The 16562-nt window shown below is 41.6% G+C and overlaps 1 protein-coding gene across 3 annotated transcripts in view; it reads right to left on the bottom strand.

Annotated features, from left to right (window-relative positions):
- LOC106567114 (nuclear factor of activated T-cells, cytoplasmic 2) overlaps positions 1–14801 on the bottom strand; it is a 53696-nt gene extending 38895 nt beyond the window's left edge. Inside the window, exons 1-5 of one of the 3 annotated variants that reach the window (XM_014136028.2) lie at positions 14515–14801; positions 7338–8265; positions 6983–7151; positions 4120–4322; positions 3165–3337 (exon numbers count right to left, since the gene is read on the bottom strand). In XM_014136028.2, coding sequence (XP_013991503.1) covers positions 3165–3337; positions 4120–4322; positions 6983–7151; positions 7338–8265; positions 14515–14647 — 1606 coding nt within the window. In that variant the 5' untranslated portion in view covers positions 14648–14801. Of the gene's footprint in view, positions 1–3164; positions 3338–4119; positions 4323–6982; positions 7152–7337; positions 8266–11249; positions 11760–14514 lie in introns of those variants that run through there. The other 2 variants (XM_014136026.2, XM_014136027.2) reach the window with 2 other exon arrangements.
- Positions 14802–16562: the final 1761 nt, after the last annotated feature.

Genomic DNA, 16562 nt, shown 5'->3' with positions numbered 1-16562 from the left:
CTACTTGCACATCATCATCTGCACATCTATCACTCCAGTGCTTATGCTAAATTGTAATTATTTCTCCACTTTGGCCTATTTATTGCCTTACCTCCCTAACCTTACTACATCTGCACACACTGTACATAGATTTTTCTATTGTGTTATTGACTGTACGTTTGTTTATCCCATGTGTAACTCTGTGTTGTTGTTTTTGTTGCACTGCTTTGCTTTATCTTGGCCAGGTCGCAGTTGTATATGAGAACTTGTTCTCAACTGGCCTCCTTGGTTAAATAAAGGCGATTTTTAATTTATTTTTTCCATTTGTTTATTCACAGAACAAGTGTTCGTTTGCTGGGTTATTTATTATATACAGTGCATTCGGGAAAGTATTCAGACCCCATGACTTTTTCCACATTTTGTTATGTTACAGCCTTATTCTAAAATTAATTTAATTTTCACACAGTACCATATAATGACAAAACAAAAACAGGTTTTTATAGATTTTTGCAAATGTATAACAAATACAAGTCAGAAATACCTTACATACATAAGTATTCAGACCATTTGCTATGAGACTCGAAATTGAGCTCAGGTGCATCCTGTTTCCATTGAACATCCTTGGGATGTTTCTACAACTTGATTGGAGTCCACCTCAGGTAAATTCAATTGATTGGACATGATTTGGAAAGGCACACACCTGTCTGTATAAGGTTCCACAGTTGACAGTGCATGTCAGTGCAAAAACCAAGACATGAGTATGAAAGAATTGTCTGTAGAGCTCCGAGACAGGATTGTGTCGAGGCACAGATCTGGGGAATGATTGAAGATCCCCAAGAACACAGTGGCCTACATCATCCTTAAATGGAAGAACTTTATAACCACCAAGACTCTTCCTAGAGCTGGCTGCTGGGCCAAACTGAGCAATCGGGGGAGAAGGGCCTTGGTCAGGGAGATGACCAAGAACCCGATGGTCAATCTGACAGAGCTCCAGAGTTCCTCTGTGGAGATGGTAGAACCTTCCAGATGGACAGCCATCACTGCAGCACTCCACAAATCAGGCCTTTATGGTAGAGTGGCCAGACGGAAGCCACTCCTCAGTAAAAGGCACATGACAGCCTGCTTGGAGTTTGCCAAAGGGCATCTAAAGGACTCTCAGACCATGAGAAACAAGATTCTCTGGTCTGATGAAACCAAGATTGAAATCTTTGGCCTGAATGCCAAGCGTCACGTCTGGAGGAAACCAGGCACCACTCATCACCTAGCCAATACCATCCTTACGGTGAAGCATGGTGGTGGCAGCATCATGCTTTGGGGATGTTTTTCAGCGGCAGGGACTGGGAGACTAGTCAGGATTGAGGGAAAGATAAACGGAGATAAGAAGAGAGGGATCCTTGATGAAAACCCGCTCCAGAGCACTCAGGACATCAGACTGGGGAGAAGGTTCACCTTCCAACAGGACAACGACCCCAAGCACACAACCAAAACAATGCAGGAGTGGCTTCGGGACAAGTCTCTGAATGTCCTTGAGTGGTCCAGCCAGAGCCCGGACATGAATCCAATCGAACATCTCTGGAGAGACCTGAAAATAGCTGTGCAGCAATGCTCCCCATCCTACCTGACAGAGCTTGAGAGGATCTGCAGGGAAGAATGGGCGAAACTTCCCAAATACAGGTGTGACAAGCTTGTAGCATCATACCCAAGAAGACTTGAGGCTGTAATCACTGCCAAAGGTGCTTCAACAAAGTACTAAGTAAAGGGTCTGAATACTTATGTAAATGTCATATTTCAGTTATTTTGTAATATTTTCAGTTATTTTGATATAAAAATGTCTAAAAACCTGTTTTTGCTTTGTCATTATGGGGTCTAGTGTGCAGATTCATGAGGGGAAAAAAATATTTATTCCATTTTAAAATAAGAATGTAACGTAACAAAATGTGAAAAAAGTCAAGGGGTCTGAATACTTTCCGAATGCACTGTAGCTGTGTGTAATTATATTTCACATCATAATATTATTATGTACAGTATGTGTGTTTTTACACGCCGTGCATTGGAAGAATTGTAAATCCATTGTGAAAAGCTATGAAATGATTAAATGTGTCCATATATTGGTATTTTAGTGCCACCTTTTAGTTGTAACTGTGGATGCTACATTGGTATATGGCTGAGCTGAGTTGAGCAGTGTGTTATTTTGTCAGATGATATGAAATATCCTGCCATTGGAGGCTATCGCTTGGCTACATTGGTATTTACATTTGATGACATTTTTTGTCAATTTCGGTTAATAACCTATGTCACTCTGGTTGTTGGAACTATCTGTCGTATGGTGAACTTGGACTTCATTGTTTATTTGCAAGTAAATTTGGCTTTGATAGCCAGTGCCTACAAAGCCACCAACCTCTACGCACGTCACTGGCATAGCATACACTGGTACACAGACTTCATGTTCCCTGGACATGTTAGCCTACACGTAAGTAGTGTTTTGCTTTTAACTAGGATTCAGACACACCCAAGCACACAAACACACACGCTCGCATAAACACACACAAACAACAAACACACACCCTCTAAAAGAGTTGAGGTTTGAGAGCTGCCAGCCTAATCATACGTCTTTGTACGTCCGTGTGCCTGAACTATCAGCTCTACTCTGAGTTTTAGCCATGTTTATTCATTCTCTGTGCTACCTCTGGTTAACATCAGTGTAATGAAAACAGGGAAGAGGAAACATACATGGAAATGTACTGCATTGTGTAACATCAAAATACAGTATAACCACATGTTAAACCTAAACCACATTATAAATCATGTACTTTGGGTCCTGGATGCTGATTGCCTGAAACAGCATTTCAGCCATGTGTATATCAGACAATATATTACGGGTATGATGCTAAAGTACTTGTTTACTGATCTATTTAGGTTGGTATCCAGTTTATAATAGCAATAAGGCACCACATGGGTTTGTGGTATGGCCAATATACCACACCCCCTCAGGCCTTATTGAATTAATTATAGCACATCTATAGAAAGCTATAGAAGGGAAAGACCACATAGTCTGTGATTCTATGTTTATCACGCTAAAGAGCACAGGTAATATGTCTGCCTTTGAAAATAGGTATTCTGGCCTCAATGGGACCTGGTTAAATACATTTTAAATAAATAACTATTATAGTGTTGGATGTACTTACAGCACTCAATAGGATGGGAGGCGGTTTGCAGTGAGATGTGTTGCCCATTAGGTTGGGGTATATGCACACGGAACACTAGACGCACACGAGTGTTCTTTCGTCCGATGTCCGTCTCGCCCTTCCTCAGCTCAATATCAGCATTCCTGAGCTTCAGGATCCCAGCACAGTCGATTCTGTGAGATAGGAGGATTAACTACTGTAAACCCTGTACAGATACCCATGTGTTGCATTATGATCACATCTGATATGGTTAATGAGATCAGACCTGGGTTCAATTAGTATGAGTTTTATTTCAAAAACTTGATTGAGCATGCCTGGCACAGCCTCCCAAGTGGCACAGTGGTCTAAGGCACTGCATCACAGTGCTAGCTGTGCAACTAGAGTCCAGGCTCTGTCGCAGCCGGCCGCGACCGGGAGACCCATGGTGCGGCGCACAATTGGCCTAGCGTCGTCCGGGTTAGGGGAGGATTTGGCCGGCAGGGATGTCCTTGTCCCATCGTGCACTAGCGACTCCGGTGGCAGACTGGGAGCAGTGCACGCTTACAAAGTGTGAGCCAGGTGTACGGTGTTTCCTCCGAAACATTGGTGCTGCTGGCTTCCGGGTTAAGTGGGCATTGTGTCAAAAAGCAGTGCAGCTTGGTTGTGTTTCGGAGGACGCACGGCTCTCGACCTTCGCCTCTCCTGAGTCTGTACGGGAGTTGCAGCGATGAGACAAGACTTTAACTACCAATTGGATACCACGAAATTGGGGAGAAAAAAAGAGCATGCCTGGAACCAATGGAATATTCCCATCAGTTTAAATTCTTCCCACTTATCTGGTGGCATTGGAGACAGGCTCAGTAAACAGGCTCAACGAGTTTGAAAGAAAACAAATACCGTTTGAACCGAAGTCTGCAAAGGACACTGCTTTGTATGGGTGGTGTTTGGCATAAATCACTACTCTAATTTCTCTCACATTGCTTTCATGTCGTTCTTGGGCTCCAGAGGGATCTCCAGGACTTTGGTGGAGTTGATGATCTTCTCGTAGCTGGTGGTGGTAACCGTTTTGCCCGTGATGCGGTGAACCTGGTAGAAAGCGTGGGGCTTCAGGATCCTCTCATCTGCGGTCCCGATGAAGATCTGCAGGCCCAGTGGCTCCTTTTCCCTGTAGCCATGCAACTGGAAGAAACTCTAATAAATATTTTTTTTTACATGAAGTCAAGATGTTCACACTTTTCATAATGTGTAATTTTTCAAGTTCCTATTCTGCCTGTTCTGCCCCCCCCCCTTATAATATATGCCCACCCATTGGTAGGTAACCAGTGTTTTATTGCATAGTTGAATTTATATAATGATTGGTATTTCTCATTATTTTCAACATTTGATTTGAACCAAACCTCTTCTTAACAATGATTAAGACCTGAGGAATCCAAATAAATGGTCAGGTCACCCACTCAACCTTGAATATCAGCTAGCAGCTGTTTGTTCTAAAGTAGCTCTCTTTCAAATTAAAAGAGGCTCCATAGGAATCACTATCATTCATTGGCATGCTTATTAGAATATGACTGCCTTAGTTTAGCCACATGTGCCACGGATACTTTCAAAACAAAAGAAAGACTAGGTCTACATTAATTCCAGTACTTCTACAGTGGAATGGTTTGGAGAATTGGAGGTGGCCACATAGTAAATACATGTTTATAACATGATGAAAAACTCCTAATCACAAATATTTATCAAAATCATTACATACAATTGCAAAGTAGCTGTAGGCCTAGTTGTCGCCAATATTCAAATAAATAATCAAAATATGCTTTCAACCTTGTCAGACGTCTACACTTTACATAGTTCTCTTAACTCACCACTAAAACCCCCTGTCTGTCTCTCTCTCTCTCTCTCTCTCACACACACACACACATACATTTTCAAGCTCATGATTTTGCAGACAGATAATTTTAGTTGCAAGTTCACGCATTGTGGTTTTTGCATGCTTCCTTCCGAGGTAGTTTCTGGTCTCTCCACTAATCTGTGTGTGTGTGGGGGGGGTGGTGTATGTGTATTTTACGACAGGTGAGAAGAGTATAGTGAGGGGGCAGAGTTTGGCTGAATGAAGCATGGCAGAGATCACATCTCATCTAATTTACCTTGTTGCTCAGACAGACAGACAGACAGACAGACAGACAGACAGACAGACAGCAGAGAAACAGGCATGGGGGGACTGACCGAGAGAAAGAGGCACATCCTTGGAAGCTGAGTAGCCTACAGCATAGTGTCCTCTTTAAAGTCAAGTGAGAATTACAATATTCACATTCACTGTTGTAGAACTGAGCTTTTTCACTGGTGAAACTCCTTACAACTGTTCAATGTAAGCAAAAACTATAGTGACATGAGTGGTCTTGAACACAGGTAGTTGAGTCTGACACAATGAGTAAAATAGAGGAATTCTATCTGAGAACAGGCCATCTGAGAAGCTGGTTGCTATGGTTGCAGTGAGTGAGTCAGAGCGAGTGGGACTAGGAAAATTAAAGTGGAGGGAGTTCAGAGTCTGGGACTGAGAGGGAGTAGTTTGGCCGCGCCTAGCCAGCCACGTGACCGGACGACACCAGGCACAGCTCACTGACCTCAAAGAGAGCCAGAAAATGGAAAGTGAGAAATGCTTAATTTCCACCTGGCCAGGTTCTGACAATCAACAACAACAAGTAAGCTTTCAAGATGTTGCCTTGGAAACATTAAAATATGAACTGAAAGTTCTATTTCCTACTTGTTTCCTAAATATATGGACGACGTGGAAATGCCTTCTATTATGTTCAGCTAAGATTGAACATGTAAAAAAGTGATACTAGCTCTATACAGCAAAACTTAACATTACTTTTTTTTTTTTTCAGATGAGTATGCCTGAACTAAAGTTCACCACTTCTGTCTCCAGAGTACACTGGGGTAATGCGTGTAAATGGGCCAAAAATGGGCAAAAAAAATGCTTGTGGTTAAAACATTGGGCTGTGAGAGGCAAAGCAGCAGTGTGTTTTTTTGCAAGAAGACAAGTGTTCTCATGACACTTGATTTGAAACAATTAACACAAAAGCTGTTGCTCATAGTAAATGAAGACAAAAACAATAAATCTGCAAGGGGTTTAGTGTAATAATGGCTGGAATTCAAGTCTGGGAGTTGACTTGATGAAACAGTAGCTGACATGCGTAAGATATCAGTGCACATTATAACTTATTTCAGTGAGTGTGGCAGGCTGCTAGGAAGAAGAGAAAGTTAGAGGGAGAGAAATAGGGAGAGATAGACAGAGAAAGGGAAAGATAGAGAAAGGGAGATATATAGAGAGAAAGGGAGAGATCGAGAAAGGATGAGGTAAATAACATATACTGTAGAACGTACACAGTAACACACAGTAGAAATTTTCCTAAGCCAGGCCCTGGGACAGTAGTAGCGTAGCTGTGTACTGACTAGAAAATACCATTACACACAACAGGCCTTCCTATTAGGGCTGTCCTACACTAAAAGGGGCTACCTAGAACCATAAAGGGTTCTTCACCTGTAGGAGAACTCTTTCGATTCCAGGAAATGTATTATCCTTTTTGGTTCAAGGTAGATTCCTTTCACCAAAGGGTTCTTAAAAGGTTATTTGAGGGTTCTTCATTGGGTGAAAAGATTCTACCAAGAACCAAAAAAGACTTCCATAAATCAACTTATTTTCTAACAGTGATACAGAGCCATTCCACTGGGGACACACTGATTAAATCAACGTTGTTTGCATGTCATTTCAATGAAATGACATTGAACCAAAGTGGAACAGACGTTGAATTGAAGTCTGCGCCCAGTGGGATGCAGCGTACCTGGACAACAGGATGACCACCAGTGGGGGCTTTGACCGCGCCCCTGCTCCCCTCTGTCTCATAGTGGGCTCGGTGGTGGGGCTTGGGCTGCACGTCAACGTGGAGCTTGTACTGGTCTGTACGGCTGGGGACAGGCCATTCCAGAGGGGGCAGAGAAGACACTGGGATGCTAAAGGAAATAAGAGATGGGGGAAAAGTATTAATTTGTCTTGTGCAACGATTAGGCTAGCTAAATTGTGGTTCCTAATGGGCTATGAAAGCTTGGTCATACAAACATACAAATTAACAACTAAATCAGATTCATAATAAAACTGCACGATGCACCTATACAGTACAGGCTTCCTACACCATTCACCTGCAGAGGTTGGGGACCATCTGCTTGGTCCAGATGGGAGGGATCACAAAGAAGGATTCGGACCCATTTTTATTCTTAACATCCTGCTCACAGGACACCAGGTAGTTGACCTCCCTGTGGTTCTCTGGGTAGAAGGCATACGCCTGGTTGGCCGTCTTCACTATCTTGGTGGGGACTAGACCAGGTTGGACTATGCCGTAGCCGTTCATGGCCTCAGCAAGACTGTTGGAGGTTCCGTAGTGGGCCCCTGCATTTTGTTGGGGATGCTCCTCGTGGCCCCTATGGGGGGAGGGACTGCGGGAACGGATCCCGGTGATCAGGCTGGGGTTCCTGTACATGTCGTAGGTGCGTTTGCCCTGTGGGGAAGCGGAGCGGGATCCTGGCCTGAGGGATGGGGAGGGCGAGCGGGGGCCGAGGCAGCCCTCCTCGGTGCGGGGGGAGGTGCCCGGGGAGGTGCGGGGGGAGCCGGTGTGGATGTTCTGGAAGCGGGGGCAGAGGTCCCCGGCCCCGGTCTGGCCACTACTAGGGGACACGCAGGGAGAGGCCCAGGGGGAGTAGCTCTCCGAGTGCCAGCTGGTGGAGGAGTTGCTGGAGGCTGGGCTCAAGCACTGGGGCTCGCGGTAGGCCAGGCTTTCGTGGCCCGGGACGGTCAAGGTGGGACGGGGGCTGATGTTCAGAGTGTGGTTCTGCAGGGAATCTCGTCCATCGCTGTAGTGCTCACGTGAGGGTGTGATCTCGATCCTGGGGCTCAGGGCAATGCCCCCAAGCCTGGAGTGGTCCAGGTAGTTTTTGGCTTCCAGGTGCTCATAGCCAGAGAGGCTCTCTGGGTTGTGCTCACTACACTTAATGCTGTAGGGGGAAGCCTCCTCCTGGATGTAGGCCAGACCAGATGGAGGGCTGACTCTCTGTGAGGAGAGATTTTGCTCATCTACAGAAGGAGATAGGAAACAAGGAAGAGAAATCATTAGGAAAACACATGAAAGTACAACAAAATATATTATTTATAAAAGGGATTGCCCATAGTGTGTAAAATCATTTCTCACGAAAGATATTCACTTTCCCCCGAAATCGCATTTCTTACAAAACGTACATGTTTCAATACACATGTTGAGAGCCACATTGAATTGAAATTCTGTGTTTATTGAATTAATCAAATAACCATTTCATATAACCATATTGTTAATACTTTTTATTCAATCCCTTTGATCAGTTTGATTAACAATCATATAAAACAAAAGGCTTAGATTTGGAAAGTATTCACAGATCACATCAAAAGGGTCCTCCTTTTGTAACCATTAACCCATTATGTACATAAAACAAATGTCATGATGTTTTGTGGTTGGAAAGTATGTTCCAACAAGCTCTACCAATGCACTGTAATCAACTTAACCAACTGCTTTATTCTTTGAGTTGAGTGGACTTCAGAAGGACAAGAATTTGAGCTAACGTGTTAAAGTTTGTTTAGTCAGCAAACTGCTCGAAGTGAGCTGAATTTGAACCAGCTTGTTGAGTAAAATTACAACTTTATGTTTGATCAAAACCACACCCGTCATTATCATATTTCCCAGCATGCTCTATTGCAGGTTGATTTTCAGAAATGTTTGTTTCAATACCTGTGTTTTTGCATATACATTGATTGGTTGATTAATCTTATGCTACACAAATATAAATAACATACATTTTTCTAAACCAATCCAATCTGTTAATGGTTTGACTTATTGCACCCGTTGCCGAGATGGCCGTTCCAGTTAATATGATTTATGTAGCCTCAAACTAATCATTTCTACCTGGCCAGTTATTCTCAATGCATGTTGTGAGTGATTGATAGTTCTAAACATATGGTGGCTATGTAATTGGGGAGGATGGGTTCAAAGTGATGGCTTGAATGGAATGGTATCAAACCCACTGGGCAGAAACTGGTTGAATCAATGTTGTTTCCATGTCATTTCAGCCAAAAAAATTGATGTGATGTTGAATCAACATTGAAAACTGATACTATTCCATTCCAGCCATTTTTGTGAGCCGTCCTCCCCTCACCAGGCACCTGTGGGACGAATTGTTGGATATCCTCACTCTGGCTGGATTCCATTACAAAATATACATCACTTTGCAAGCCAGCATAATGTGACTTGCAAAGTGATGTGGCCTGTAAAGTAGTGATGGGAAGTTTGGCTCTTTTTATTGACTCTGATCTTTTGAACTCGTTTAGTCAAAATAACATTTAGTTCATTGGATTCAGTAATTCCCAGATCACGCAGGACCCACTACCGGTGGGTCCTGAGTGATTCTACAAGCCTCTCGCTCACCATGATTGTCTTATTGGAGCTGTCATTCGTGGCTGAGACTGTGTACCTCAAACAATGTATATTTGTGATTGCTACCCACTGGGCACACCACGTAATTTCAATGTGGTGAATTGGGTCATATTTGGTTGATACGTTGATCAATGAGATTCCAACCTCAAAAAGACAGTAAAAAGTCTGTTGAATTCCCAATGTGTTATCACTATGCTTTCAACCATCTAAAAGCACAACCAAATTCCAATGGAAAATCAATGTCTGATTTTTGGTTTAGTTGTTACCTAATTGTGATATCACTGTGCTTTCAATCATTTTTTTAATGGGAATGTCAGATATTTTGTTTATTTTACAACAACTTAATGTGTTATCACTGTGCTTCATCTACTAGCCCAACCAAATTACCTGGATTGATTATTTAAGTACATGGTGCAAGTTGTCAATGCCATTTGAGATTCTGCTCAGATTGTTCTATCAATTGTGAAGATCTCCACAGACCTGTGACATTTCCATGCTATCTTTAACATGCACACTTTCTATTATTACATAAGAAGACATTTATTGTTACAGTAACCTCAAAATGTGTCCAGGGATGTGTTACTAATTTTAAAGATTAATAAATACTGTAAGATCGCCTTAACTTTAGGCTATTTACTGTATTACAAAAGTAATATTGAATTGTGTTTGGTTGACACCGCAACCAAATATCAACATTTAAAGAAGATGTATCTATTGCTTGGATAGTTTCATCTGAGCCACTGGCTTAATCCTATTCTTTAACTTTTATTTTAGGTTGAGATGGAGATCTGAATCCAAACGTATCATTTGTTGAATCATGAATCTAGAGTCAGTAAAAGGATTTGTTAAAAAAAATGAAAAGTTCAACCTGCACATCAGTACTGTAAACCAGTAGGGAAACTTGAACCAGGAGTTTCAGACCACTGTGTTAGGATGTATCTAGGCCCTCAATGAAAGGCCATATGCAATGTATTGTCACAGAGTTTAATTGTAAAGATAACATATTCACTTAGACACTCACTTGGTGAAGGCTAAAGGACTGAAAGCCATTGTCTCTGTTGCTGACAAATACAGTCATGAGTGGTAAGTACAATTCACTCAAAAGGCAAGGCACACTGGGAAATATGCAAATAATGTCAAAAAAATTATGAAGTTGAATTGTATGGTCACTCAACCTAAAATTGTAAGTAGAATGACCATACAATTCAACTTGAGAATGTATGTTAGTTCAGCTATATGCCCAACTGTTGAGCCAACTCACAATCCTGTTGCAGCTGGTTGCCTTACAAATGAATCAACATCTTATTTTACAGTGTGATTATACAATGTATACAAACATGCATAAGAAATACAGGATCAATCGTATCATTTTTGTCAACGTTTTTATTTATGTTTAGTAATGACTACTAGAACTAGAAGTGGAAGGAAAATAACATTGTCAAAATTACTTCCTGTATATTTGTTTTCAATGACGCCAATGAATTAAACGTTTTTGAGAGCGTTTTTGAGAGTGTAAGAAGTCATTTGTCGTTAAAGTACTATAACGCATATACAAGTTGAAAAGCGCGTGGGAGACTTGACAAACCATTGGACAAACCTTGATCTCCCCCGGGAAAGTTGTCGCAAGGTGGTTCGTATTCAAACAGGTAGTCAAACTCCAACTCATCTTGGCAGTTCACTTGACTCAGTTCCTCTTCCAACCCTAACTCACTAGGGTTTTTTCCGTCGTAAAACGAGTTCATCTGTCTTATTTATTCAGTTTAGTTATGAGAAAAACGAAAGGAAATATAGATCGTTTGTAGAATCAATGATGTTACACTGGCTGTTGTCTTTATCCACTAAGGCCATGCGATGTCAGAGGCGTTGGAGGTGGAGAGACCATGGGAGACTATTTTACTTGCTCGATTGAAGCGATGATGCGACCCTGATGCATCAGTAAAACGCTTTGAAAAGAACGATCAGAATCGTAATAGTAGCTAAAGCTTCCTGTTTCAAACTTAACCGCATGGTGAGACAAGGCGGTGTCTATTTCACAAAGTAAATAAATACGATGCAAGGTGTCAAAAGCGGAGTGATCACGCCTCCCTATGATCACTGACAGAACAGTTGCAGGTGCACAACTTCATAGTGACGAGTTGCATCAGTGGTACAGTTGAAGTGCTGCTGCCCCCGGGTGTTTGGCACCAAACAATTACGCATGACATATATAGGCCAGGTATCTTACTATAACTTTTAATTCAAACTGTAAAGATTGTGTGTCCAAGTAGGCTATAGTATAATGTAGGCTATAGTATAATGTATTGTGCACAATATCTTTACAGTTTGAATTAAAAGTTACAGTAATTGTAGCATTTTCACCCACCCATGCTGTATCAATGAGTCAATTCATAAAATGAATAATGAATTACTTTTTTTCTGTATTTTTGGGGAGTTTACTGTTATGGTCTATGTTCTAATAAATACATTAATTAATTAATTACTTTTAAACCCTTTATATACTACACTGAACAAAAATATAAACACAACATGCAACAATTTCAAAGATTTTACAGAGTTGCAGTTCATATAAGGAAATCAGTCAATTGAAATAAATTCATTAGGCCCTAATCATGGATTTCAAATGACTGTGAATACAGATATGCATCTGTTGGTCACAGATACCTTAAAAAAAGGTAGGGACATGGATCAGAAAACCAGTCAGTATCTGGTGTGACCACCATTTGCCTCATGCAGCATGACACATCTCCTTCTCATAGAGTAGATCAGGCTGTTGATTGTGGCCTGTGGAATGTTGTCCCATTCCTCTTTAATGGCTTTGTGAAGTTGCTGGATATTGGCGGGAACTGGAAAACACACGTTGATCCAGAGCATCCCAAACATGCTCAATGGGTTACATGTCTGGTGAGTATGCAGGCCATGGAAGAACTGGGACATTTTCAGCTTCCAGGAATTGTGTACAGATCCTTGCAACATGGGGCCATGCATTATCATGCTGAAACATGAGGTGATGGCGGCGGATGAATGGCACAACAATGTACCTCAGGATCTCCTCACGGTACCTCTGTTTATTCAAATTGCCATTGATAAAATGCAATTGTGTTCATTGTCAGTAGCTTATGCCTGCCCATACCATAACCCCACCGCCACCATGGGGCACTCTGTTCACAACGTTCACATCTGCAAACCGCTCGCCCACAGGTCGCCATACACGCTTACAAGGACAAGGGGAACTGAAATTGTATTTTATTTGATCCTTGATTAGCACATCAATTCTTCTCTGAGATGCTTTATGAATACGGCCCTGTTCTACATTGAATTGAGAGAGCTAGCCTGCTGGTCCCAGGTCAGTTTGAGCTTTGGCATGACAATGAACATATGAGATTGTAAAACAGCACAGACAGATCTAGCTAGGATCAGGCTAGAGAAAAGTTGACAGATTACCGTAATTTAAACCTCAATCTGTGCTCCTTCGTGTCTAAACAAGTGGAACAAGCTTAAGACCATGTGTAGTTATTACATTTATAAACCCTACTGTATCAGCTATAACAACCATTGTAAAGTTATAGCGTTGTAATAACATCTTGGCATAACACCATACCACAATAGCTACATTGTGAAAGTTTAGGCCTACAGCAAAAGTAGGAAATATGTCTGGGAGGGGTCCTAATTGTTCCTAGCAGGAATACCGGAACAAGAGTAGCAGGCAAAAATGAGGTGCACCCTAATAATGCCATGATAGCAGAAACGTGTCAAAAGTTTTTTTTTAAAGTAAATTAAGGGCCTGATTCAATCAGATCTGCTTTAGCCGAAATCTGTTTAGCTGATGTTTTGACGGTGTGGGAGGAGGAATTGCGTAGAGCTGTCAAATCCACAAGCTGCTCCGGCATTATATTGCCATGTCTGCACGGAGTAGCATTGAGATAAATCCCATGCAGCCTTGTTTACAAGTTCGAAAACTGAGCTGTGATGTGAGATGTAAATCTACACGTCGTTTTATTTAATTATTTCCCAGTTGAGCGTCTTTATTCTATACAGCCTACACTTCTATACAGCCTACACTTTCTCGTCGTGAACTTCTAACGCGAGTGGGATGGGTATGGCTTCGAGACAGCTTTTACACGAGCAGCTGCTCACCGATTTGACAGCTCCGTCCAAAGCAGTTCCACCTCTCGACACCGCCATAACATCAGCTACGCAGGTTTAATCAAATCCTTAATCATCCCAAACCAAACTGTTCAATAGCCATACACATCTTGCCTTGGTATTGTCAACATAGAAGATTAACTCCCCAGGACGCACTGAGCGCGTGCACATATCAGTCACAATTCATAATGCTAATGTTTTATCATGTCCGATCCCATAGGCTTTAGGTAACGGATAACAATGCCTATTATACATCTTATATTGTTAGTATGAATTTTGATACCTTACTGGTCATTATAGCTTACAGTCATGTATGTTTTATTTTAATAGTTATACATGTCAATGTAAATGTGATCTACTACAACCTGAAGGCTAATTTTCATGTGACTACAATGACGTAAAGTCTACCACTACAGTAGCGTAGCCTACCTTACATAGCGCTAGCGTTCCCCTCGCCGCTGTCCAGGGCATGCAGGCAAATAGCGGAATCCCCATGGTATAAACTGATCAACTCATGTGCATCAGTTAGATACCCAAACCACTAACTGACTGTCCAGATATACCACACACGATATACAACTACACAGCCAATATACCATATTTTGTAGATTATACAATGTAAAAATATATATCAACACATGTCTAGGACTAGGCTACTCGAAAATCAATAGGGTTGATAAATTACCAGATTATCACAATTCAGCACGCGGCATCCATACCTTGATCCATCGACCTCATGGTGTGGTACTGTGCCAGTCTCCAAGATTCTCTAAACATTTGAAAATAAAGTAAAAAATATATATAAAAATGAAAAACTATTCTCCTATCATAGCAGTAGAAACCCACTTGCATAAAACAAAGGCAAAATAAAAATGAAATATTAGACTTCCAATACTCCTTTATAAATTCAAAAACATGGAGCTAAAATAGACTCCAGCAAGCTATGGTTATGGTTTGAACTTCTTTTCCTTGCTCTAAGGATTACTTGAGTATCAAGAGCGGCTTCCTTCCCCGCTCTGGGTGTTTATAATGGTCCAATGCTGTAAAATAACGGGATTCCCTCAGTGTTTCCTCCTGTTTATGCGCTTTGCCATGGAAACCTGGAGCGGCTCCATCTCGAAGACTCAGGGCTTTCCTGCAAAGCCCACACTCAGGAATCCATGACGTCTCCGGCTCCTGCGCCAAGGCATTTCTGTGGCTTCTCGCAGACAGTGGCACACAAGAACTTCATTGTAGGGATGTGAAAAAATTACTGCAGGACAGGGGCTAAAAAAATTAAAACAGTAGGCCTATGTATACTATATACAGTAGTACATAACTTTTTTAGGCTACAAAGTTTTAATGTGTGCTGGTCACATTACTGTAACTTGTGCCTTAACTGAGTTTTAAAAATCAGCAGTAGTTCTAGGTAGAGGTCTTCGCAGGTCAAAATAGTTGGACCTGGACCCGAACAGACTCGAGGGCAATCAGACCCGGACCCGAACGTCCCTACAACAACCAGACCTAGACCCGATCTAGACCAGACCTGATTGGACCCAGTGACAAAAAAAAATGTATCAGCCAAGTTGTAGGTCGAAAAGGTCTTTATGTGTTGGCTAAGCCTTCTATAAGTCAATCAATTCCTTGTATTAGCATAAAATAAATATTCTATATTCTAAGCAGTGCTGTGGTCAGCTGTAGTTACATAGACCCCATTGCCACGGCAAGTAGCAGTGTAGAGGGTGCTGCAGCACCCCCTGAAAAATCAGAATAAAAAATATATAATTAAAATTTGAAAACGTTGTTCACTGGGCCTTTACTAATTCTGTATTAGCAGACCGATTTAGCCATCTGTAGCGCCCCATCTTCCCGCCCCCATCATAGACCCGAGACCTGATGACAGTCAAACAGAAGCCGACACAGACCCGAGGGGAAAGTTTGAATTTTGGACCTGGTCCCAGATCGGGTCTCGGGTATTCGGGTTCGGTTGGACCCGTAAAGACCTCTAGTCCGAGGCTTCCCAAAAACTGGATGAATCGACGTTGTTTCCACATCATTTCAACCAAATGAATCAATGTGATGACGTTGAATCAACGTGGAAAACTGATTGCATTTGAAAAAAACTTAATCAACGTCGGGGTATTTTGTCTTTTTTTCATCCAACTTAAATCCAATGACATGGTGAAATGTTTTGTTGATTTCACATTAGTTGACAACTCAACCAAATGTAAATCCAAACAAGACATTAAACTGATGTCTGTGCCCAGTGGGTTATGCCTTCAATTCAGTCTGGTTGAATGGCCTGCTTGTCCTGTTGAACATGCAATGTGTTCTATTGGAAACTTGCTGTTAATAAGTTGTATAAGTTGTAGTCTTGCATCTTGACATTACAAATGAGGCAATATAAGGCAGAAAAAGTATGAAATCATAGACAGCTAAATTGACTCCAGCAAAAATTTCCATTGCAAATAAATGTGGCATAAGTTCCCAATGGAAAGCATCTTACAAAAAACTGAATATTATTTATAACAGCTATATAAAAAGAAAGATTGAACTTTTACAAAACATATACAATTCACTGGCACTTGACAGATTTATTACATACATTTCCTCTATGATAGCATATTTCATTTAAGAACAAGGCCCTATACTGGCTTCTATGCCAATGGTCAACAATGGCATGTCATTGTTTGGATTGGATGGGAGTTTGGCAACACAGTCAGCTCCAGGGGCATTGTCCTTTTATGGACTTTTATTCTGTACATTTGCTACTGTAAGTCTATTCACA

The sequence above is a fragment of the Salmo salar genome, chromosome ssa13 (genome assembly GCF_905237065.1).
Source record: "Salmo salar chromosome ssa13, Ssal_v3.1, whole genome shotgun sequence".
NCBI lineage: Eukaryota > Metazoa > Chordata > Actinopteri > Salmoniformes > Salmonidae > Salmo > Salmo salar.
Note: the sequence above shows the minus strand (reverse complement) of the source record. Positions and strands in the feature narration are given on the sequence as shown.